At 38.4% G+C, this 27,560-nt stretch overlaps 1 protein-coding gene across 3 annotated transcripts in view; it reads left to right on the top strand.

Annotated features, from left to right (window-relative positions):
• LOC139456398 (calcium/calmodulin-dependent protein kinase kinase 1-like) overlaps positions 1-27,560 on the top strand; it is a 160,170-nt gene that overhangs the window by 42,204 nt on the left and 90,406 nt on the right. For 2 of the 3 annotated variants that reach the window (XM_071238092.1, XM_071238090.1), the window contains exon 1: positions 3,978-4,451. The exons of the other annotated variant lie outside the window; for it this stretch is intronic. In XM_071238092.1, coding sequence (XP_071094193.1) covers positions 4,418-4,451 — 34 coding nt within the window. In that variant the 5' untranslated portion in view covers positions 3,978-4,417. Of the gene's footprint in view, positions 1-3,977; positions 4,452-27,560 lie in introns of those variants that run through there. 3 annotated transcript variants of the gene reach the window in all.

Below are 27,560 nucleotides of genomic sequence, written 5' to 3'. Positions count from 1 at the left end.
CTGGAACTCGCTCCCCTCGAATTCAGAGGGGAGGAGCCCTTCTGCTCGCCTGAGGGTACTGGCCATGGGAGGAGGAAGAGGAAGAGGAGAGACATCCCCTCTCCTGAACCAGCCTCCCGACCAACCACCACCATCGCGTCAGCAGAGTCCCAGACCTCGACGCCCATCCTGAATGACTCCAGCGCTCAGACCACCGCACCAATGCCCCCTTCCCTTAGCGACGGCCAGACTCAGACCACCCCGGTCGAGGTCAAGGACAGGGACCTTAGAGCCGCGCTACTGGGAAAGGCGGAGGGAATCCTTAGATACTATAAGGCTCATCCCAACCTCGGCACGGACTGCATTGAGACAGCCCACGACCAGCTGTTTCCCTCCTCCAAATCCGACAGAGCCCAACTTACCCTAATCCAGTATATGGGGAAGGAAAAGTTCGAGCATGATTTCTTCAGCTTCAAAGAACTCTCTCACTTTTTCATGGATTGCGATGTCAAGGCTAGCAAGCACTTCATCGCCCACTCCGCCGCCCTCCTTGCCAAGAACCTCTTCAAGACGCCAGACTCAAGGGAACAGGCTGACGCGCAGAGACTTCTGGGAGAAAATCGCCGATAGACACCATGCTCACCAGTCGACGCCGTGCCTTCCCACGCTTACCCCTCCCTTCCTCCAACCCATGCCCAATTTTCTCCATAATATTGTACATTCTTTTATCCCTCACTCCCACCCAGCCAAACCCCCACCCCCCTTAGCTTTATTAGATTAGGTCTGTAAAATTTATATTTCTTTGGGTTGCACTTCTTTATTTATTCTTTACGCTTTTTTTCCCCAGTAGTCTAAGTGCAACCCCGTGTTCAACATACGCTATAGTGTAATTATTACACGGGGAAAGTGCATGTTAAATCTCCAATGATAGATAGATAGATAGTGTCTACAGACTTGCTCTCACCTTCAGAGGAACATGCTCAGTCCCTGGGAAGTCTATGTATGCTCACCTTTGTTGTATATATTTGTTAGCTACTTATATATATGATGTTCATGTAAATAAATCTGTGTATATTGTACTAGTCGTCTCTTGTTCTACCTGTCTAAGCTACCCCTTTTAGTCAGAACATGATAACCGCTATCACGCAGAAGATGCAGACATCCAGATACTCTGAGCTTGCCTTGGAAGCTGAAGCAAGATCGTGGAGACATTCATCCTCCCTTATATATGACTACAGATGGGACAAGTTCGTCCAATGGAAAAGACGACAAGGGATTATAACTAATGCTATATCCATCCCTATAGTAGCAGATTTTCTACTACATCTATGTCAAGACAACAAATTCTGACATGGGATCATAGAAGGTTATAGATCAGCCCTTCATTCTGTACCTCAACATGACGCATTATCAATTGGAAACCATCCCATTCTAAACAGACTAATGAGATCTTTTCTACTAGAAGATGTTCGAAACACCTGATATCTTCCCTATGTGGAATCTATCTGTGGTACTATCAGCATTGTTAATGGAACCTTACGAGCCCGTGGCTAAAGCTACCCTACACCAAAAAGCCAGGAAAGAGTCTTTCCTCCTAGCCATGGCATCCAACATGGGGAGGAACTGACACCAGCAGCATCAGAGGGTACACCCTTGATTATTCTGTCTATTAGATGTAGGATGGATTAGAAGCACTCTGAATATCAACTGTCTCCATTAGACCGGAAGTGACGTCATATCCGGAAATGAGAACATAACCGGAAGTGACGTCAGCACTGGAAATATCAGAAGAGGGTTCATCTAATCAGGAAATGACATCTTTGGGTTGAAAGAGACCTAGAGAGACCTAGAAAAGGGGGAGAACCGGAAGTGACGTCATCACCAATATTAGAGTCACAAATCCAAATTTATAAAGAAATTATGTCATTAAGCAGAAATAGATTAGAAATGACAACATTGTTACAATCAAGATCAGCAAATATAATGGTTACTCTAGTGAAAATATCACATATTTTGACTGATTCTTTACACATTTCTCATTTTCAAGTCCTCAGGGGGAATTCCAGAAGATATTATCTCAAGTAGGATGAGAATCAGTAAATAATGGTTTCCAGAGGAGGATTGCTGTCAATTACACTGGGAGTTACTAGAGGCAGATCCCACAGGGGTCCTTCTGGCATATTCTGGCAGAGATGTAATAGAGGTAGAGATTTCATAAGAATTATCAAACAATAGTTATCATTGTTAATAATTGTAAGAATACTACCTCTATTACATCCCAAATACTCACTCCCACCTCCCCAATTTGTCTACTTCAAGTAGTAGATGAGGGAAAAAAGTTGCCGCCATGGCTTCGTGAGTTACGGGACTACTTGGCAATAACTAGTTGTGTGTGTAATTGACAGTGAAGAGGACATCTGTTGAAAATCTGAAAATTTAAGTTAGTGTGATTGAAGCCAAAATAGAGGATATATGGCAGAGATATAACAGAGGTAGTATTCTTAGAAATATTAACAATGATAACTATTCTTTGATATTTCTTTGCAGTGAACATAACACTTCACATTTCACTGCAATGAACATCACACTTTGATGGAACTACTGTCATACAATAGTTACCTCCCCTTTAATTGTCTCCTTTTATTGTAAGTGTCTCGCCTATACACAAACTGTTGACATCCATTTTACGTTAGCTGTACATTGACAAGGCAAAATAATGACAGATGGTCATTTGTGATTTAATATCACTTCTTGCCGTTTGTTATTTTCTCGAACATGTTTCGATATAAACTGTAAATTTCTCATTTAACTCATCAATTGCAAAGCACCATTTTTGTTACTTGACCACCATGTATTCTTTTGCTTCCAACAGTGGTCTTGTAGTTTTCAAGAATATTTTTTGCTAAAGTTGATTTTGTATATAATCATATCTATATGTGTGATACAGAATTTTCGTGACCCTAAATATTTTTTGTTACTTTTGTTTATATTTTTTATGAGTTTGCAAACACGAAACTTCTTTTTTCTCTTCATGACACCTTTTCAGCAAACCGATAATCGTTTTGACTGTCTAGATTGATTGATTGACCAATTATTCGATCAATCACTAAGGCTGGTAAAAGGTCAGATGAAAATAACTGAAAGTGGTTTAGAATTTATTTTTTGACATATACCTGATGAAGTCTATATTTCTTTAATCCATTTCACCAGCTGAACAACAGTAGTCAAAGGGTTGGTTAATAAATGTGGTAGATAAGCAGTCTGGATACTTCATTGAACTGTTTGTTTGTTGTAAAGATTCCGTCTCCAGTGAGGATCCATGAAGTGTACACCAGACTCTTCTGTCCTCCCTATATCTGCGCTGTAAAGTTATTGTACAGCAGGTGCCTGGTTTCCACTAGTCTTTGTCAGTTGAAGGAAGGATTATTGGAAATTGGACTGCACTGCAGGCTTGGCCTGATTCATTTTCTATAATGCTCATGCTTTCCTAGATCAATGTTTGAATGTCACATGTGTCTCCCCAGTGCCTCGGCATTGCAAGTTCATCAATGTCACGTTTCTGACATTCTGGACGTGCTCACAGCTGATCAAAGTTGCATCGTGTAAGAGTGCATTACTTCAGCACCATTTGTCTTTGATTGTGCAGCTCAACCTGAAAATAGTGACTTGGAGAAACGTCTAGCATGTCATCTGATGTAAGCTTTATAGTCACTCAAAGAACACCTGGTTTGCATCTTGCAGGAATGAATCACCTTCGTTGCTGGAGTTTGTGTCGGTTTGACAGCAGCAAATTTCACACTTGCATCTCAGCGGTGATACTTGTGAGTAGCCTGTGTCCATTTGGATGATAACAGTGTGACAGACATACACAGTGTTAGCTGGGCTCCATCATGGATGGCTTATACAGGAGACTGTATCTGGTCATTGGTAAGATAAGGAGATGTGTAATCTAACCACCATTTAATTCATGTAAAAAGTGGACTAGATGCCATTAGGCAGGTGTATTTTACCTCATGTATATCAAAGTCCACATTATTTCTAGCCAACTGCAGGAGATGGGCTTTCTGAATATTGATTATCTGATTGGCAGCAGGCAGGATTTGCTGAGGGCAAGTTTTCTATGCCAGTAAAGTGCCTTTATAATGTTGCTTAGGGGCTCTGCCGACAAGGGAAAAACAGTCTTTCACCGACAATAGCGGGCCTTTCACATGGCAGTTAATGAAGCGAAGCCGAAGCTTGATGTTGTGACATGTGGCTAGGAGCAGCAGTCAGCCAGACTAGCTGGTCGCAACTGTCAAACTGCCCCATGGATTACCTCTAATCCAGTGCTTGATGAAACATGAGCTTACTAATTCCCCTGGATAAGCCTGTGACCAAACCTGTGGTACCTACCAGCAAATGTACTTGTTGACAACTAGTGAATACTGACCACCTGGAAATGTCTCAGGACAAGTTGCAAGTTATACATGAAGGTATGTGCTTACTATGCAACAAGGTGTTTGTGTACACAGTAAACCTGTCATGCTTGAGTGGGTCGAGTGTATGGTGGCTGGGTGAATGTTGTCACTACATTTGTACATGTATGTGGCCTGGCATAGGAAGAAGCAGATGCTTGAACATGATGTTCTACATTCTTATCAGGCTTATATCTAGTGGAATAATTGCCACTGAAAGTTGTTCTTTATCTGTCAAGATTAATAAAAATATTTCTTAGTTATGTTCCGTGCCCATAGTATGTTCATTCCAACTTACATCATGTACATAACTGCTCATGGCAGGATACTTGTATGTATAGTGAAGCTGATACAAATGTTTCATGTCGTGGGCACCGCTGATAGAAATCCCAGTCACATGTTCGTCTTTTTTATGTATTGCCCAACTGAATATGTTTTTATTCATGAAAGATTTCATTCAGTCTCTCATAATTTACTACAATTATGGATTTGGTAACGTATATATAACGTTATATATTTACCATCGATGTACCAGAGTACCAATCTAATTGGTTCTTCGTGTCAGTTTGCAAAACATTATGATGTACTCATGTAGGTCAAAGACACCCGAGAAGAAGCCACTGAATGGGTTTATTGATTGTGTGAGAGATATTGTCAACATATATTGATATACTCTTTCAGACAGACAATGTAACTCTGTAGCAACAGTTGAAGATGAGCCTAACAACTCCATGTGTAACCAGGTTTACGTAGTCTGATCCACATGGGTAGCGTGACTTGTGTAATCTTGCTTGTCTGATTTAGGCTGTTCCAACTGTTTATAGTGCAGTCTGTCTCTGTCCTGTTTGCTCACCTCTTGTTATATACATCTTAAAATATATTTTTTGCATAAGCTTGATCATGTTGATAATTCAGTTTGTTTGTAAATAACACTAAAGATGCTGACCATATGCAAATGAGCACGCCATTCTCAAGACAGTTGAACACTGAAGGCCTTAAGAATTCAAACACATACATACAGTCTACACCCACCTTTCCAAATACTTCAACATCAGGCCCTCAGTTCTTGAAAAGAATATGTGTATTTCATCATCAGTCATTTAAGTGCAAGTCTCATGGGTAGGTACAGCTTTGCACAATTGTATAGATTGTAACATCCTTAATGCAAATATTGTATAGATCGTAACATTCTTCATATGTCATATTCAAAACATCAAAAGTACTCGTAAATAAGGTTAATGTGCACTTGGTCATGTCTATCAATTTCAAACACTTAATGGAAAATACAGTAAAGGCGGACACTTTTTATATAGATGCTCCATATATGGTTATGTTGGAGGTTTTCTGTTTGATTACCATGTCCACAACTTACTTCAATTTCATATGCTTTTGGGGGCAGGTGTGGCCAAGTCGTCTGAGGCACTGCTATTTGCTGTGCAGTGTTGCGTCCCTTGGGCACGCCAGAAACCTGGGATTGTGGGTTCGAATCCAGGTTTGCCCCGATTATGTTTCTAGGTTTGTCAGCACCATACCCGTGCTCATCTGTTTCACCGAAGTGGTAAACGTCTGAGACCTGCATCACTTCAGGCTTTCCTCCCACATTAAGCTGACAAGCCGTGATATAACTAGAATACTGTTGAAAGCGGTGTTAAACCCAACTCACCCACTCACTCACTCACTCAGTGATATGCCTTATTAGTAACAACATTGAAGGGGCTTTCAGTTGTCTACGAAGTTGAGGACTTCAGGTACACAGGTGGTAAATGGTTTCCAAACAGGATGTTAATGATGAAACCCTAATTACAGACATTAATCTTTTAATTATTCACAATGTCAAGATCAAAGGATGTTTCACACACTCAACAATGTATGCACTGTCATTTTTGTGGGACTAACAGAAATAGCAACACATCCTGACATTCAACATTCCATTTGTTTTGGAAGCCAATGACGGAGTGGTTTCAGCACTTTCACTTGGACATTTACTTTGTACAAATGTTACGACTTTTCCTCCATCAGGAATTGATGCATGTAGGAAAATGGATATTCATAAAATCGCATTCCAAGTTTTCACAATACTTTCACTTTAAGTAGTCACCTGTAAGTGGGGATGCTGAATTTATCCACTGCTCCCAACCTTTTTTTTTAGACCATGCAGCACTTGGGCATCTGTTATCACATCAAGTATATCTCCTTCAGTGACACGTGTCACCAGACTCTCAGCAGAAGTAGGTCATGGATACCTACTGCAATGAGAAGCATACCGGTGTACTTTATTTCCTTGTTACATTGGGTTACACCTTGGGTATTCATTGTGTGGCCATGACACAGGAGTTAGTGCATGTATGTTTCATATTATATCGCTAGAGGCATGGGAGACTAGATATGGCAACCATATGTGATATCATTCAACCAGATGTTCATATAACTTTCTTGTTGAGGTAGCTGAAGACTTTCTGGACATTTTGGTTTAAGATTGTACTGTATTGGACTTGAGTTTCCTGAAAAATAAGTGCTGTCATTAGACTGAAAGTGAGGCTTTTAAATTCCTCATTATGTTAGCTGGAAGCAAGACACTATAATCTGCTTTTGCTTTAAACAATATACCAAAGTGCTATGCTTATTGTTATTGTTTTAGAATATATATTGTAAAAGCTACACACAAAAATAACGATATTAGAATATATTATTCCTGGTAAAAATAAATAGCTTCAGATGCTTTTCAGATACTTACGATCATTGCACAAATATTCCTTGAAGTTATGTTAATGGGTATTTTGTAACTGGTAGATTGGGAGAAAACGTGTGTACAACTGATTGCTGTTTCCGGCTTAGTTTGAATATGATACAAATGCACACAGTAATTTTATTCTCTGGGGAGGGGATGGTGGTGATGATGATGATGGCAGCTTAAGATCAAGATATGGCAGTAAGTTCAGACAAAAAAGACAGGGGACAGATATTCAAATGTACGTCATTCAGATTCCTTTAGTAATTCACACAGAATGTACATAGGTGTTTTATATTCAGTAATATAGATCTATACAAAAACACTCACTTGATTTATCATATCAACATTGTAGTTTGTTCAACTGAAGGTTCATAAGTATGATAAGTTCAAACAAGAAAATGTTTAGACAGAAGGCAGTCAGATACATTTCATGTGCAACCTACTCTTGTATGCATCAGCTCAAGTGTGAAACAAAGTGGGAAAACTTACAACAACTTTGTGAAATACCTCTGCTGATGTCACTTGCCAGGCTGGGGGATAAGGTCGGTGTGAGAGTGGATATCAGTTTACAACCACTATTCAGTGATAGATTCAGAAGGCTCTCCCTTAGCAATGTGCAGGATATGTAAAGGATGTTTGGCTGGTCTTATAACACAACGAGCTAATTTCAGGATTGTCACCTGGACAGCTCTACAGGATAGGGTCTACATGTAATGTGGATCTGGGCGCATTTAGTGTAAGGGTTAGCAGATGTCATAGTTTAAAACAATGAGGGATCTTCAGTGGACCTTTATCCGGTGTTGCATCAAGAATGTGGTTTGGCATAACTGAAACTCAAAGGACCTTATGTCATGCCCTGTTGGTCCAGCGTCCATTGTGTCTTCGCCTAACACACCAAAACGTCACATACTTGTCCTAGAGGTTTAGATCTGGTCCGAATAAGCACTTGATGACCATAACTCAGCCATTGTTCCAAATATTACGAAATTTAGCACATGTGTATGTAGCCAGGGGGCTCCACATATATTTTGACATTGATTTGCAGATTGAGAATCTGGATTAATAGATGTAGACTTAGCCTACAGAAGAAATATAACCAATGAGAAACCAATCATGTTTTTATTATTCATGTTGAGGACATTCTGGTGAAATAGGATTCATATGTCAAGCAGAAAATAGGTGGCTTGTCTAGTTACTGTTCTGGCAAGTACAAACAGGAAGCCCGTAAGCCTGACAGTTACTGCTCCACAGGGATTGAAGCTGTCAGTTTGTGCTGCTACCTACATAGATGCTGTCAGATTAAATATGAAACATGCTTTTCAACAAATGTCAATGATAACCTATTTCACCTGTATGTTACTTATGTCATCTGTGACAGTGTATCCTTCTTTCTGACCTGTATCTTACTTACCCGTGACAGTGTATCCTTCTTTCTGACCTGTATCTTACTTACCTGTGACAGTGTATCCTTCTTTCTGACCTGTATCTAACTTACCCGTGACAGTGTATCCTTCTTTCTGACCTGTATCTTACTTACCCGTGACAGTGTATCCTTCTTTCTGACCTGTATCTAACTTACCTGTGACAGTGTATCCTTCTTTCTGACCTGTATCTAACTTACCTGTGACAGTGTATCCTTCTTTCTGACCTGTATCTTACTTACCCGTGACAGTGTATCCTTCTTTCTGACCTGTATCTTACTTACCTGTGACAGTGTATCCTTCTTTCTGACCTGTATCTTACTTACCTGTGACAGTGTATCCTTCTTTCTGACCTGTATCTTACTTACCCGTGACAGTGTATCCTTCTTTCTGACCTGTATCTTACTTACCTGTGACAGTGTATCCTTCTTTCTGACCTGTATCTTACTTACCTGTGACAGTGTATCCTTCTATCTGACCTGTATCTTACTTACCTGTGACAGTGTATCCTTCTTTCTGACCTGTATCTTACTTACCCGTGACAGTGTATCCTTCTTTCTGACCTGTATCTTACTTACCTGTGACAGTGTATCCTTCTTTCTGACCTGTATCTTACTTACCTGTGACAGTGTATCCTTCTATCTGACCTGTATCTTACTTACCTGTGACAGTGTATCCTTCTTTCTGACCTGTATCTTACTTACCTGTGTCAGTGTTACCGTCTATCTGACCTGTATCTTACTTACCTGTGTCAGTGTATCCTTCTTTCTGACCTGTATCTTACTTACCTGTGTCAGTGTTACCTTCTATCTGACCTGTATCTTACTTACCTGTGTCAGTGTATCCTTCTTTCTGACCTGTATCTTACTTACCTGTGTCAGTGTATCCTTCTATCTGACCTGTATCTTACTTACCTGTGTCAGTGTATCCTTCTATCTGACCTGTATCCTACTTACTCGTGACAGTGTATCCTTCTTTCTGACCTGTATCTAACTTACCTGTGGCAGTGTATCCTTCTTTCCGACCTGTATCTTACTTACCTGTGACAGTCTTTCCTTCTATCTGACCTGTATCTTACTTACCTGTGACAGTGTATCCTTCTATCTGACCTGTATCTTACTTACCTGTGACAGTGTATCCTTCTTTCTGACCTGTATCTTACTTACCTGTGACAGTGTATCCTTCTATCTGACCTGTATCTTACTTACCTGTGACAGTGTGGCCTTCTATCTGACCTGTATCTTACTTACCTGTGACAGTGTATCCTTCTATCTGACCTGTACGTTACTTACCTGTGACAGTGTATCCTTCTTTCTGACCTGTATCTTACTTACCTGTGACAGTGTATCCTTCTATCTCACCTGTATCTCACTTACCTGTGACATTGTATCCTTCTATCTGACCTGTATCTCACTTACCTGTGACAGTGTATCCTTCTATCTCACCTGTATCTTACTTACCTGTGTCAGTGTATCCTTCTATCTCACCTGTATCTCACTTACCTGTGACATTGTATCCTTCTATCTCACCATTATGTTGCTTATTGTATTGTCTTTTTCGACTTTCACTAGCCCAGGAAATTTAAATGAAAAAGAAAAAACCCAAGCCTACCCCATATTTATTGTGTAATACCATAAGGTCGAGAACAAGCCCACCCCATATTTATTGTGTAATACCATAGGGTCGAGAACAAGCCCACCCCATATTTATTGTGTGATACCATAGGGTCGAGTACATGCCCACCCCATATTTATTGTGTAATACCATAGGGTCGAGTACATGCCCACCCCATATTTATTGTGTAATACCATAGGGTCGAGAACAAGCCCACCCCATATTTATTGTGTAATACCATAGGGTCGAGTACATGCCCACCCCATATTTATTGTGTAATACCGTAGGGTCGAGTACAAGCCCACCCCATATTTATTGTGTAATACCGTAGGGTCAAGTACAAGCCCACCCCATATTTATTGTGTAATACCATAGGGTCAAGAACAAGCCCACCCCATATTTATTGTGTAATACCATAGGGTCGAGAACAAGCCCACCCCATATTTATTGTGTAATACCATAGGGTCGAGAACAAGCCCACCCCATATTTATTGTGTAATACCGTAGGGTCGAGTACAAGCCCCCCCCATATTTATTGTGTAATACCATAGGGTTGAGTACAAGCCCACCCCATATTTATTGTGTGATACCATAGGGTCGAGTAAAGCCCACCCCATATTTATTGTGTAATACCATAGGGTCGAGAACAAGCCCACCCCTTATTCATTGTGTAATACCATAGGGTCGAGAACAAGCCCACCCCATATTTATTGTGTAATACCATAGGGTCAAGAACAAGCCCACCCCATATTTATTGTGTAATACCATAGGGTCGAGAACAAGCCCACCCCATATTTATTGTGTAATACCATAGGGTCGAGAACAAGCCCACCCCATATTTATTGTGTAATACCATAGGGTCAAGAACAAGCCCACCCCATATTTATTGTGTAATACCATAGGGTCGAGAACAAGCCCACCCCATATTTATTGTGTAATACCATAGGGTCGAGAACAAGCCCACCCCATATGAATTTGTGTAATACCGTAGGGTCGAGTACAAGCCCACCCCATATTTATTGTGTAATACCATAGGGTCGAGAACAAGCCCACCCCATATTTATTGTGTGATACCATAGGGTCGAGTAAAGCCCACCCCATATTTATTGTGTAATACCATAGGGTTGAGTACAAGCCCACCCCTTATTCATTGTGTAATACCATAGGGTTGAGAACAAGCCCACCCCATATTTATTGTGTAATACCATAGGGTTGAGTACAAGCCCACCCCTTATTCATTGTGTAATACCATAGGGTCGAGTACAAGCCCACCTATATTTATTGTGTAACACCATAGGGTCGAGAACAAGCCCACCTATATTTATTGTGTAATACCATAGGGTCGAGAACAAGCCCACCCCATATTCATTGTGTTATACCATAGGGTCGAGAACAAGCCCACCCCATATTTATGGTGTAATATACCAAAGGGTCGAGAACAAGCCCACCCCATATTTATTGTGTAACACCGTAGGGTCAAGTACAAGCCCACCCCATATTTATTGTGTAATACCATAGGGTCAAGAACAAGCCCACCCCATATTTATTGTGTAACACCGTAGGGTCGAGAACAAGCCCACCCCATATTTATTGTGTAATACCATAGGGTCAAGAACAAGCCCACCCCATATTTATTGTGTAATACCATAGGGTTGAGTACAAGCCCACCCCTTATTCATTGTGTAATACCATAGGGTCGAGTACAAGCCCACCTATATTTATTGTGTAATACCATAGGGTTGAGTACAAGCCCACCCCTTATTCATTGTGTAATACCATAGGGTCGAGTACAAGCCCACCTATATTTATTGTGTAACACCATAGGGTCGAGAACAAGCCCACCTATATTTATTGTGTAATACCATAGGGTCGAGAACAAGCCCACCCCATATTCATTGTGTTATACCATAGGGTCGAGAACAAGCCCACCCCATATTTATGGTGTAATATACCAAAGGGTCGAGAACAAGCCCACCCCATATTTATTGTGTAACACCGTAGGGTCAAGTACAAGATCACCCCATATTTATTGTGTAATACCGTAGGGTCAAGTACAAGATCACCCCATATTTATTGTGTAATACCATAGGGTCGAGTACAAGCCCACCCCATATTTATTGTGTAATACCATAGGGTCAAGAACAAGCCCACCCCATATTTATTGTGTAATACCATAGGGTCAAGAACAAGCCCACCCCATATTTATTGTGTAATACCATAGGGTCGAGAACAAGCCCACCCCTTATTCATTGTGTAATACCATAGGGTCAAGTACAAGATCACCCCATATTTATTGTGTAACACCGTAGGGTCAAGTACAAGCCCACCCCATATTTATTGTGTAATACCATAGGGTTGAGTACAAGCCCACCCCTTATTCATTGTGTAATACCATAGGGTCGAGTACAAGCCCACCTATATTTATTGTGTAACACCATAGGGTCGAGAACAAGCCCACCTATATTTATTGTGTAATACCATAGGGTCGAGAACAAGCCCACCCCATATTCATTGTGTTATACCATAGGGTCGAGAACAAGCCCACCCCATATTTATGGTGTAATATACCAAAGGGTCGAGAACAAGCCCACCCCATATTTATTGTGTAACACCGTAGGGTCAAGTACAAGATCACCCCATATTTATTGTGTAATATACCATAGGGTCGAGTACAAGCCCACCCCATATTTATTGTGTTATACCATAGGGTTGAGTACAAGCCCACCCATATTTATTGTGTAATACCATAGGGTCGAGAACAAGCCCACCCATTTTATTGTGTGATACCATAGGGTCGAGGACAAGCCCACCCATATTTTTTGTGTAATACCATAGGGTTGAGAACAAGCCCACCCATATTTATTGTGGCATACATAGGGTCGAGTACAAGCCCACCCATATTTATTGTGAAACACCATAGGGTCGAGTACAAGCCCACCCATATTTATTGTGAAACACCATAGGGTTGAGTACAAGCCCACCCATATTTATTGTGAAACACCATAGGGTCGAGTACAAGCCCACCCATATTTATTGTGTGATACCATAGGGTTGAGTACAAGCCCACCCCATATTTATTGTGTAATACCATAGGGTCGAGAACAAGCCCACCCCATGAAGCATGTGATGTTGCATGGGCAGCCAGACAGTGGCTGTCATGTCCTTGAGAGATGTTGCAGTTGTTGCACTGGTTTAAAGAAATGGCCTTGTCTGGTGTTGGCAATGTCTTTCAATAAGCAGCCCCTATTCATTTCTTCATGATATGTTTGATAGCATGTTTGAGTGATTGAGTATGGTTTTACACCGCATTTAGTAATATCACAGCAGGGGGACACTAGAAATGGGCTTCACACATTGTACACATGTCAGGAATCACACCCAGGTCTTTAAGTGTGATGAGTGAACACTTGCACCACAAGGATACACCACCGCGTATTGTGGCTATTGGGGTTATGAAGGACCAGAATTTCTTTTAAAAAATCCAACCTTTGGATCCAAGGAAAATGAATGAATCCCATCTGTTTTGGTTTGGTTTAATGACAACTTTTATGTAATCATTCCAAGGGCGTCTTTCAGTGAAATTGTTCTTAATATCATTTCCTAGGATTGATAGTCTGTGCCGTAATCTGATTGGTTGAAGAACATTGTTAAATGTGTTTTCAAAGCCTCAAAGTCTTCTGGACTTTTCACTGTGTATTGATAATTTTCTTGATAAGCATTAGCTCCAAATATTTAAAACATGACATACAGCATTGGGACTTGAATATCGCACCCCTTTTCATTTTAAGTTTTCTCATAGATATCAAGGTGCTACAAAGAATAGTTAGGCCATACAAGATTCAACCATATGAAACAAGTGCATTTTGATATTACATTTCTACGCGGTCATCAAATGAACACAGTAGAGCATGGTTATTATGGATGCAACATTCTAATGGCTGGAATGAACTGCTTTACTGTATATTATCGTATAGAATCCATGCAAGTGACAAATTCCGAATCATGAATTAATGGCAAGACCGAATTGATTAATCACCACATAATACCTGACATAGTAACGAATTAGTGGTGAATCAATCAATGTAACCACCCCATTGTCACTACAGTACACACATTTGTGACCCCCAATATATCAAACAAATTTCAACAGTCCTCCCTTGCAGTTTTTTTACAGCAATGTCTTAATTGTTTTCATACCTTGATGAAAGTGCCATTGGATAATTCATTAAAATACCACAGTCATATCTTTTGATCTGAAAAATATCAACACTTTTCCATAGCGGTAGAAAACCTCTTCGATAAGCCTTGGATTTTTGCAACTTTTTCTCACTTGTGTTGTGATATATTTTAGATTAAAAGAGACTTTCGTGACATTGTCTAGTTGTCATTTTTGATGAGGGAATCCTTATTAATCAGTGGCTTGTACAGTCCTAAGGCCCAAGCCAGGCTAGAAAATGCAATGAATGATGAATAAATAAATCAATCAAATGTAACCTCTTTGTTCCAGAGTAAGATATTTTGAAAGACATGTACAGGCTAGTGTGTGAATAAGGTCTTGGCAAAGACAGATACTATGCTTCTTTATTTGAGGATGTTTTAGATGTTTTGAGTTATGATATGACTGCCCTTGGGATTTCTTTGTAAACCTCATATTGATATGTTCTGAAATCTGCATGATCAAGTTATGTACTGTAACAGTGTACCATCATTATTAACAAAAGTTACTGACATGTCAACTATTGTGCCGGACATTAACTGAAGGTCCAACATTTCGTCTGTACACATTCACTTTGTATTCAGACACTTCAGACACCCATATACCAAAGGAGAAGGTATCTACACTGAAGATCAAGATCTCGTCCAAAATCTATGTGAAAAATATTTATGAATATAACTTGGGGTAATTTGGGCTTATATCTTAAACACATGAAACTAACATTTTATTTCTGTATGATCACAGCAGAGCTGAAACATCTTGATCAACTTTGTAGATAAATCCCATGGCAGCACTGTGTTACAAAAACCTACTGGATCTTTTTGAAAACCTAGGTTAGTCTGAAACTAAGTGAATTACACGTAACTGTGATGGAAGTGCCCATTACCCCTTGGCAATTGAGTGGCAGTAGTAGATGACGAACTCTTCAGCATAATAGAGCATGGAATCTACAAGTACGTAATGCCCTTTGTACTGGAGTAATTGTCAATCTAAATAATTGGATTCATTTGCCAGTGTTATGTGAAACTCCATCCCATTACATGAAGTCCTGACACTGGTAATGAACCTCCTATGACCAGAGACCAATACACTTTACACACAGAGACCATTGCTGCTGACCCACACAGACCCATACAGCTGACCCACACAGACCCATACAGCTGACGCACACGGACCCATACAGCTGACACACACGGACCCATACAGCTGACACACAGACCCATACAGCTGACACACACTGACCCATACAGCTGACACACAGACCCATACAGCTGACACACACAGACCCCTAACAGCTGACACACACAGACCCATACAGCTGACACACACGAACCCAAACTGCTGACACACATAGACCAATATAGGTGACACACAGACCCATACAGCCGACACACAGACCCATACAGCTGACACGCACAGACCCATACAGCTGACACACAGACCCAAACAGGTGACACTCAGATCCATACAGGTGACACACAGACCCATACAGCTGACACACACAGACCCATACAGCTGACACACACGAACCCAAACTGCTGACACACATAGACCAATATAGGTGACACACAGACCCATACAGCTGACACACACAGACCCATACAGCTGACACGCACAGACCCATACAGCTGACACACACGGACCCAAACTGCTGACACACACAGAGATCCATACAGCTACTGTAAACACATCCACTGATGGCTACTGTCAGTGTACACACATCAGCTGATGGCTACTGTCAGTGTACACACATCAGCTGATGGCTACAGTCAGTGTACACACATCAGCTGATGGCTACTGTCAGTGTACACACATCAGCTGATGGCTACTGTCAGTGTACACACATCAGCTGATGGCTACTGTCAGTGTACACACATCAGCTGATGGCTACTGTCAGTGTACACACATCAGCTGATGGCTACAGTCAGTGTACACACATCAGCTGATGGCTACTGTCAGTGTACACACATCAGCTGATGGCTACTGTCAGTGTACACACATCAGCTGATGGCTACTGTCAGTGTACACACATCAGCTGATGGCTACTGTCAGTGTACACACATCAGCTGATGGCTACTGTCAGTGTACACACATCAGCTGATGGCTACTGTCAGTGTACACACATCAGCTGATGGCTACTGTCAGTGTACACACATCAGCTGATGGCTACTGTCAGTGTACATACATCAGCTGATGGCTTCTGTCAGTGTACACACATCAGTTGATGGCTACAGTCAGTGTACACACATCAGCTGATGGCTACTGTCAGTGTACATACATCAGTTGATGGCTACAGTCAGTGTACACACATCAGCTGATGTCTACTGTCAGTGTACACACATCAGCTGATGTCTACTGTCAGTGTACACACATCAGCTGATGGCTACAGTCAGTGTACACACATCAGCTGATGGCTACAGTCAGTGTACACACATCAGCTGATGGCTACTGTCAGTGTACACACATCAGCTGATGGCTACTGTCAGTGTACACACATCAGCTGATGGCTACTGTCAGTGTACACACATCAGCTGATGGCTACTGTCAGTGTACACACATCAGCTGATGGCTACTGTCAGTGTACACACATCAGCTGATGGCTACAGTCAGTGTACACACATCAGCTGATGGCTACAGTCAGTGTACACACATCAGCTGATGGCTACTGTCAATGTACACACACCCGCTGATTACAGAGCCTGTATTCCATACACTGAACTCAGGCTGTCAATGAGATAATTGATCTGAAAAATAGGTATACGTCTAGTTTACTTAGTCTGATACTTATCATGAATAATTGATGCGAGTCACAATGTCTGAGCGTTAGTGTTTGTCTGGGTACAGGAAGTAGTGACATAGTTGATAAATGTCTTGCAATTTACAGCTGTTGCTCGGATAATCAGTGATGTAGAAACTGCTGACATCCACAGGTTTCACACATTCACAAGGGCTTTATAACTACATTCTCAGGTTTCACATTCACTAAGGCTTTATAACTGCATTCTCAGGTTTCATACATTCACAAGGGCTTCATAACTGCATTCTCAGGTTTCATACATTCACTAAGGCGTTATAACTATATTCTCAGGTTTCATACATTCACAAAGGTTTTATAACTGCATTCTCAGGTTTCAGATTCACAAAGGCTTTATAACTGCATTCTCAGGTTTCAGATCCACAAAGGCTTTATAACTGCATTCTCAGGTTTCAGATTCACAAAGGCTTTATAACTGCATTCTCAGGTTTCATACATTCACAAAGGCTTTTTAACTGCATTCTCGGGTTTCATAGATTTACAAAGACTTTATAACTGCATTCTCAGGTTTCACATTCACTAAGGCTTTATAACTGCATTCTCAGGTTTTAGATTCACAAAGGCTTTATAACTACATTCTCAGGTTTCATAGATTCACAAAGGCTTTATAACTACATTCTCAGGTTTCAGATTCACAAAGGCTTTATAACTACATTCTCAGGTTTCAGATTCACAAAGGCTTTATAACTGCATTCTCAGTTTTCATAGATTCACAAAGGCTTTATAACTGCATTCTCAGGTTTCATAGATTCAGAAGGGCTTTATAACTGCATTCTCAGTTTTCATAGATTCACAAAGGCTTTATAACTGCATTCTCAGGTTTCAGATTCACAAAGGCTTTATAACTGCATTCTCAGGTTTCAGATTCACAAAGGCTTTATAACTACATTCTCAGGTTTCAGATTCACAAAGGCTTTATAACTGCATTCTCAGTTTTCATAGATTCACAAAGGCTTTATAACTGCATTCTCAGGTTTCATACATTCAGAAGGGCTTTATAACTGCATTCTCAGTTTTCATAGATTCACAAAGGCTTTATAACTGCATTCTCAGGTTTCATACATTCAGAAGGGCTTTATAACTGCATTCTCGGGTTTCATAGATTCACAAGGGCTTTATAACTGCATTAGTCCATTTAAATCATGAATGACAACCAACTTAAAAATGTATTTATGCAAAATCTCATTCATAAGGCATTTTGTTTTCTATATCCTTCCAGTGTTCCAGATGTCAAAATAGCCCCTGCAGAGCATGGTTTTCATTTTGACTGTTGTATTCCAAGTGAATAATTTCACCAGTGTCGTTACTCGTTCCCTGTGCAGAGTTGCGTCACTAAGACATGTCGGCACCCTGTGATCGTTGGTTTTGAATACCATATTCTCTGTGATAGTTTGTTAACACCACACCTATGCTGGAGGGTTTCATCACAGTGATAAATGACATTGATATTATGACACTGTTGACTGTGAACTTCTGCATTAAGCATGTCAAACATTAATGTTTTGTGACTCCTTGCTGTGGAGCTGTGTAGAAACTAGACTGATCACAAATATATTTGTCCTATTCTTATTATCTATTGTCCTTGGTTGAGTAAACTATAAAAATCTACAGATATCAGGCCAAGGTAAATTGTTTCAATCTTTCATTAAATTAGGCATATTTATATATACTCAGACTTAAAATCCAAATTATAAGTACATTTGATAAAGATTTGCTGTGATGAAAACCTGTGCAAGATTGGTCAATCCCATGGGATTTAACCAACCAGCAGTCAGATACATTCAGCCAACAAGATTAGTATTGGTTAAGATGTATTCAGTCAAAATACGAATGTTTTGAAATCTGAAGAAGACATTTCTGGTGATTTCTTGTTCGTCCTATTTTTTTGGCAGTACATTTTGTAATTTGTTGCAGTTTTGTTTAGTCTTGTGTTTGTACATACTGGCTCTGAACTAAATATTGTCCATCTAACCTCATGAAGGTTATCCAGCATGAAACTTTTAACTTAGAAATTGCTTCAATAAAAAACTTTAGAGCTACATGTAAATATGAAAAACATAAGAGCTACATGTTGATATGAAAAACATTAGAGCTACATGTTGAGATGAAAAACATTAGAGCTACATGTTGATATGAAAAACATTAGAGCTACATGTTGATATGAAAAACATTAGAGCTACATGTTAATATGAAAAACATTAGAGCTACATGTTAATATGAAAAACATTAGAGCTACATGTTAATATGAAAAGCTTTAGAGCTACATGTTAATATGAAAAACATTAGAGCTACATGTTGAGATGAAAAACATTAGAGCTACATGTTGAGATGAAAAACATTAGAGCTACATGTTAATATGAAAAACATTAGAGCTACATGTTGAGATGAAAAACATTAGAGCTACATGTTGAGATGAAAAACATTAGAGCTACATGTTAATTTGAAAAACATTAGAGCTACATGTTAATATGAAAAACATTAGAGCTACATGTTAATATGAAAAACTTTAGAGCTACATGTTAATATGAAAAACATTAGAGCTACATGTTGAGATGAAAAACATTAGAGCTACATGTTGAGATGAAAAACATTAGAGCTACATGTTGAGATGAAAAACATTAGAGCTACATGTTAATATGAAAAACAGCTACATGTTTATATGAAAAACATTAGAGCTACGTGTTGAGATGACAACCATTAGAGCTACATGTTAATATGAAAAACATTAGAGCTACATGTTGAGATGAAAAACATTAGAGCTACATGTTGAGATGAAAAACATTAGAGCTACATGTTAATATGAAAAACATTAGAGCTACATGTTAATATGAAAAACATTAGAGCTACATGTTAATATGAAAAACTTTAGAGCTACATGTTAATATGAAAAACATTAGAGCTACATGTTGAAATGAAAAACATTAGAGCTACATGTTGAGATGAAAAACATTAGAGCTACATGTTAATATGAAAAACATTAGAGCTACATGTTAATATGAAAAACTTTAGAGCTACATGTTAATATGAAAAACATTAGAGCTACATGTTGAGATGAAAAACATTAGAGCTACATGTTGAGATGAAAAACATTAGAGCTACATGTTGAGATGAAAAACATTAGAGCTACATGTTAATATGAAAAACAGCTACATGTTTATATGAAAAACATTAGAGCTACGTGTTGAGATGACAACCATTAGAGCTACATGTTAATATGAAAAACATTAGAGCTACATGTTGAGATGAAAAACATTAGAGCTACATGTTGAGATGAAAAACATTAGAGCTACATGTTAATATGAAAAACATTAGAGCTACATGTTAATATGAAAAACATTAGAGCTACATGTTAATATGAAAAACTTTAGAGCTACATGTTAATATGAAAAACATTAGAGCTACATGTTGAAATGAAAAACATTAGAGCTACATGTTGAGATGAAAAACATTAGAGCTACATGTTAATATGAAAAACATTAGAGCTACATGTTAATATGAAAAACATTAGAGCTACATGTTAATATGAAAAACAGAGCTACATGTTGAGATGAAAAACATTAGAGCTACATGTTAATGTGAAAAACATTAGAGCTACGTGTTGATATGAAAAACATTAGAGCTACATGTTGAGATGAAAAACATTAGAGCTACATGTAAATATGAAAAACATAAGAGCTACATGTTGATATGAAAAACATTAGAGCTACATGTTGAGATGAAAAACATTAGAGCTACATGTTGATATGAAAAACATTAGAGCTACATGTTGATATGAAAAACATTAGAGCTACATGTTAATATGAAAAACAGCTACATGTTTATATGAAAAACATTAGAGCTACGTGTTGAGATGACAACCATTAGAGCTACATGTTAATATGAAAAACATTAGAGCTACATGTTGAGATGAAAAACATTAGAGCTACATGTTGAGATGAAAAACATAAGAGCTACATGTTGATATGAAAAACATTAGAGCTACATGTTGAGATGAAAAACATTAGAGCTACATGTTGATATGAAAAACATTAGAGCTACATGTTGATATGAAAAACATTAGAGCTACATGTTAATATGAAAAACATTAGAGCTACATGTTAATATGAAAAACATTAGAGCTACATGTTAATATGAAAAGCTTTAGAGCTACATGTTAATATGAAAAACATTAGAGCTACATGTTGAGATGAAAAACATTAGAGCTACATGTTAATATGAAAAACATTAGAGCTACATGTTAATATGAAAAACATTAGAGCTACATGTTGAGATGAAAAACATTAGAGCTACATGTTGAGATGAAAAACATTAGAGCTACATGTTAATTTGAAAAACATTAGAGCTACATGTTAATATGAAAAACATTAGAGCTACATGTTAATATGAAAAACATTAGAGCTACATGTTGATATGAAAAACATTAGAGCTACATGTTAATATGAAAAACATTAGAGCTACATGTTAATATGAAAAACAGAGCTACATGTTGAGATGAAAAACATTAGAGCTACATGTTAATGTGAAAAACATTAGAGCTACGTGTTGATATGAAAAACATTAGAGCTACATGTTGAGATGAAAAACATTAGAGCTACATGTAAATATGAAAAACATAAGAGCTACATGTTAATATGAAAAACATTAGAGCTACATGTTGAGATGAAAAACATTAGAGCTACATGTTGATATGAAAAACATTAGAGCTACATGTTGATATGAAAAACATTAGAGCTACATGTTAATATGAAAAACATTAGAGCTACATGTTAATATGAAAAACATTAGAGCTACATGTTAATATGAAAAGCTTTAGAGCTACATGTTAATATGAAAAACATTAGAGCTACATGTTGAGATGAAAAACATTAGAGCTACATGTTAATATGAAAAACATTAGAGCTACATGTTAATATGAAAAACATTAGAGCTACATGTTGAGATGAAAAACATTAGAGCTACATGTTAATATGAAAAACATTAGAGCTACATGTTAATATGAAAAACATTAGAGCTACATGTTAATATGAAAAACATTAGAGCTACATGTTGATATGAAAAACATTAGAGCTACATGTTGAGATGAAAAACATTAGAGCTACATGTAAATATGAAAAAAATAAGAGCTACATGTTGATATGAAAAACATTAGAGCTACATGTTGAGATGAAAAACATTAGAGCTACATGTTGATATGAAAAACATTAGAGCTACATGTTGATATGAAAAACATTAGAGCTACATGTTAATATGAAAAACATTAGAGCTACATGTTAATATGAAAAACATTAGAGCTACATGTTAATATGAAAAGCTTTAGAGCTACATGTTAATATGAAAAACATTAGAGCTACATGTTGAGATGAAAAACATTAGAGCTACATGTTAATATGAAAAACATTAGAGCTACATGTTGAGATGAAAAACATTAGAGCTACATGTTGAGATGAAAAACATTAGAGCTACATGTTAATTTGAAAAACATTAGAGCTACATGTTAATATGAAAAACATTAGAGCTACATGTTAATATGAAAAACTTTAGAACTACATGTTAATATGAAAAACATTAGAGCTACATGTTGAGATGAAAAACATTAGAGCTGCATGTTGAGATGAAAAACATTAGAGCTACATGTTGAGATGAAAAACATTAGAGCTACATGTTAATATGAAAAACAGAGCTACATGTTTATATGAAAAACATTAGAGCTACATGTTGAGATGAAAAACATTAGAGCTACATGTTGAGATGAAAAACATTAGAGCTACATGTTGAGATGAAAAACATTAGAGCTACATGTTGAGATGAAAAACATTAGAGCTACATGTTAATATGAAAAACATTAGAGCTACATGTTAATATGAAAAACATTAGAGCTACATGTTAATATGAAAAACTTTAGAGCTACATGTTAATATGAAAAACATTAGAGCTACATGTTGAGATGAAAAACATTAGAGCTACATGTTGAGATGAAAAACATTAGAGCTACATGTTAATATGAAAAACATTAGAGCTACATGTTAATATGAAAAACATTAGAGCTACATGTTTATATGAAAAACTTTAGAGCTACATGTTGAGATGAAAAACATTAGAGCTACATGTTAATATGAAAAACAGAGCTACATGTTGAGATGAAAAACATTAGAGCTACATGTTAATGTGAAAAACATTAGAGCTACATGTTAATATGAAAAACATTAGAGCTACATGTTGAGATGAAAAACATTAGAGCTACATGTTAATATGAAAAACATTAGAGCTACATGTTCAGATGAAAAACATTAGAGATGCATGTGTACCAAACTTCGCGACACAATTTTACTCACAGATCTGGCTTTGTAGCTCGAATTTTGGTACACATGCATCTCTAATGTTTTTCATTTTAACATGTAACTCTAATGTTTTTTTTGTAATATGTCACATACTGTGTGCAACCTTGATACCGAGTTGTAATATGTCCCCCACTGTGTGCAACTTTAATACCCTGTTGTAATATGTCCCATACTGTGTGCAACCTTAATACCCTGTTGTAATATGTCCCATACTGTGTGCAACCTTAATACCCTGTTGTAATATGTCCCCCACTGTGTGCAACCTTAATACCCTGTTGTAATATGTCCCATACTGTGTGCAACCCTGAAACACTGTTGTAATATGTCCCATACTGTGTGCAACCCTGATACCCTGTTGTTATATGTCCCATACTGTGTGCAACCTTAATACCCTGTTGTAATATGTCCCATACTGTGTGTGAAACCCTGATACACTGTTGTAATATGTCCCCCACTGTGTGCAACCCTGATACCCTGTTGTAATATGAACCATACTGTGTGCAACCTTAATACCCTGTTGTAACATGTCCCATGCTGTGTGCAACCTTAATACCCTGTTTTAATATGTCCCCCACTGTGTGCAACCTTAATACCCTGTTGTAATATGTCACATACTGTGTGCAACCTTAATACCCTGATGTAATATGTCCCATACTGTGTGCAACCCTGATACCCTGTTGTAATATGTCCCCCACTGTGTGCAACCTTAATACCCTGTTGTAATATGTCCCATACTGTGTGCAACCTTGATACCCTGTTGTAATATGTCCCCCACAGTGTGCAACCTAAATACCCTGTTGTAATATGTCACACTGTGTGCAACCTTAATACCCTGTTGTAATATGTCCCATACTGTGTGCAACCTTAATACCCTGTTGTAATATGTCCCATACTGTGTGCAACCTTAATACCCTGTTGTAATATGTCCCCCACAGTGTGCAACCTTAATACCCTGTTGTAATATGTCCCATACTGTGTGCAACCTTAATACCCTGTTGTAATATGTCCCATACTGTGTGCAACCCTGATACACTATTGTAATATGTCCCCCACTGTGTGCAACCTTAATACCCTGTTGTAATATGTCCCATACTGTGTGCAACCTTAATACCCTGTTGTAATATGTCACATACTGTGTGCAACCCTCTCTCTCTCTCTCTCTCTCTCTCTCTCTCTCTGGTTTCTCTCTCTCTCTCTCTCTGGTTTATTACTAAACAATCACTGCTCATGAGCATGCATGGATTAATACAAAGTCATCACTGCTCTAGAGCATGATTGGTTAATATTGAGTCATTCCTGCTGTGTAGCATGAGTTGTTTATTGCTAAGTGATCACGGTGTGTAAGTGGTTTGATACTCATACTTACCCAGAAAGGAAGCCGTGGAGAAGGTATTTAATGTTCTGTTATGCTCTTGGGAATTACAGTGTTTCTAGAAATACCTCGGCTTTCCTTTCGTCTGTTCTTTCAGTCTATCATCCATCATGCTGATGTGGAATGAGACCTTGCATAATGCTGGATTCTGATTCTGAATAAATAACTACAACTTGTTAAATATCCCATATCCATCTATCATCCAGTGATGGTATGCATGTCTGGCATCATGTTCATGTTCGAAAACTTTAAAATTGTCTTACTGAGCCGCTGTAACGTTCTGTCAACATGTGTGACCCACTTGAGCTGACATTCTCGCACTCACCAATGTTGACTTCTGATATTGTTGACTTGCATTTGTTAGAGTTTATTAATTATATGCAGCAACATGTTTTGCATGTTTTTGTGTAAGTGAAAATGAAAGTGATACAAATATACTAAATTATTAATACTGAACTATTTTACACAATCTGATGTCGTGAAAAAGTTGTTTGATTGCTGTTGTGTAGGGATACATTAGTTTTCCTTCAGGAAATATTAACCGTAATTCCCCATAGCTCGTATGTTACTCTCATAGTCATCACTGCTCTGGAGTGTAATGAAAGCCAGGTCAAAATCAATAAGCAGCCAACTGGTCAGTTGGAAGTATGTCACAATTAGTCTTGAGATGGGTATCCAGATGATATCTTCAACATGTTGATAGTTTTCAGTGAAATTTAAAATGCATGATGAGATTCTGTAAATACAATGAGTGAAGGCAAGGGAGACTACAACTGCATGAAAACATGAACCAGCAGTTATGGAATGTAACACATGTGTGTTGTTGAACAGTTGATCCCTTTTTAGAAAATGTCTTTGGCTGCATGATGACAATAACCTGCACAGGTATTGTTAAATATAACATGATCATGTTGAACCATACTCTGCCAAGGATCCTGGTTGTGCTTAGACCTAGTTGAGCACAAAGTCCAAAGCATTGCTGGTATGTTTGTGATGGAAGGCTGTCAGAATGACAACCAGCAGACAGAAATCAATGACTGATGTTGTGGTACTTACTGGAGCCATCTTCAGTTTATATCATGTAACTAACTGTAGCGGGTTGATGTCTTCTTTATTCAGCTCCTTGGCAACAGGCCAGCAGTGTCATCTTATTTTACTTCTGGAATCGTTTCTTTCAACTTATGGCTAATCAAATGTGTATGAACTCTGTTGTAATTGGTAGCAACACAACAGGTCTCACATTGAATTTTCAGCCAGTTTCAAGCAGAACAAGGATGATATACATGTTTTATTACATCAGAATGTCTGCCTTTTTCGTTTTCGATGTTCTTTCCTTTGAACTGATTGACTATTCATGATTGTCCCTGACAACAAGAAGTCATCAAAGTTAAAGTTTGAGTTTGATGTTTGAAATATTTAAGAATCTTTTCCCCTATCTGAAACTTTGATATACATGTTTAAGTTTGGTCTTTGAATTGTTTCCATGGAAAGCACCATGACTTTCATCCACAACTTGAACTGGGTAAAGTGATTCTGTTCATATTTATTCAGTGTGCAAAAAATGTAAGTTTATTTGGGCCCACAAGGCCCAGAGATATAACAATGACTTTCAATGGTATCTGCTTTCATTTAACTGCCTGAAACTTTACATTGTTCATCACAATAAATGGGCATACTTACTGACAAAGAATCTGGCCTTTTGTCAGAGGCCTTGACATTACTTACTTTTGATCTACTGAGTCAGTTAGTCCTAACAAATTATGCAGAAAATATTTGAATATCAATGTTGTCAGCAGAATACATCAAATTGCAATGTTTGTTAACATATTTTATTTCCAGGTCAGAATAGATCCCCAGCAATCTGTGCTTGTCCTAAGAGACAACTTTGGGATGGGTGGCCAAGCTCATGGAGTTGGTTGTGGGGCTGTCATCTAACCTTGCTCACAATATCCATCACTTGACTTTTATTTTTAACAACCCACGTCATATAGCTGGAATATTGCCGAGTGTGGTGTGAAACAACACACAAACACACCCACACCCACAGAGCCATGTTGAATAGCATGCCGTCCATGTTGTGAAGGAATGAGATGAGAGTCACAAGGAGATCTGCTGACACATTCAGTCATGTCCCCATCACACTGCATATTGTTCTTGTCATTACTATTCTGCTGCTCATATTGATTTCACTTAACAGGGTAATTAAAGTGGACGACACATTGATTATTTGTGGGTAGGACAGGGTTGTCAGTTCAAATCAGTTCATATATTGGATAATGCTTTCTTCGTATAGTACAGATTCTATTACTTTTTGGGGTTGAGTGCCGTCCGGGATTCAAACCGACACTGCCAGAGTGAGGCACCTAATTGCCAGCACACAAAGTCAGCGATCTAACCCACTCAGCCACCTAGGCTTCCACAAAAATGAAAGTCCAACAACTGGTAGTCTTGATCACAAACTTTGTTTACCCTCTGACAAGTGTTAATTGGCACGGCTCCCATGGATTGTTGGTATTTGTTTATTTGGTCCAGATTTGATTATTCACGGGCCACCTTCAGGCAAATATGGAATATTGCTATGTGTAGTGTTGAACAACAAACAACCAGATCATATGTTCAG

Source organism: Haliotis cracherodii, unplaced genomic scaffold (assembly GCF_022045235.1).
Source record: "Haliotis cracherodii isolate W230 unplaced genomic scaffold, xgHalCrac1.p SCAF_11, whole genome shotgun sequence".
Taxonomy (NCBI): Eukaryota; Metazoa; Mollusca; class Gastropoda; order Lepetellida; family Haliotidae; genus Haliotis; species Haliotis cracherodii.
Note: the sequence above shows the minus strand (reverse complement) of the source record. Positions and strands in the feature narration are given on the sequence as shown.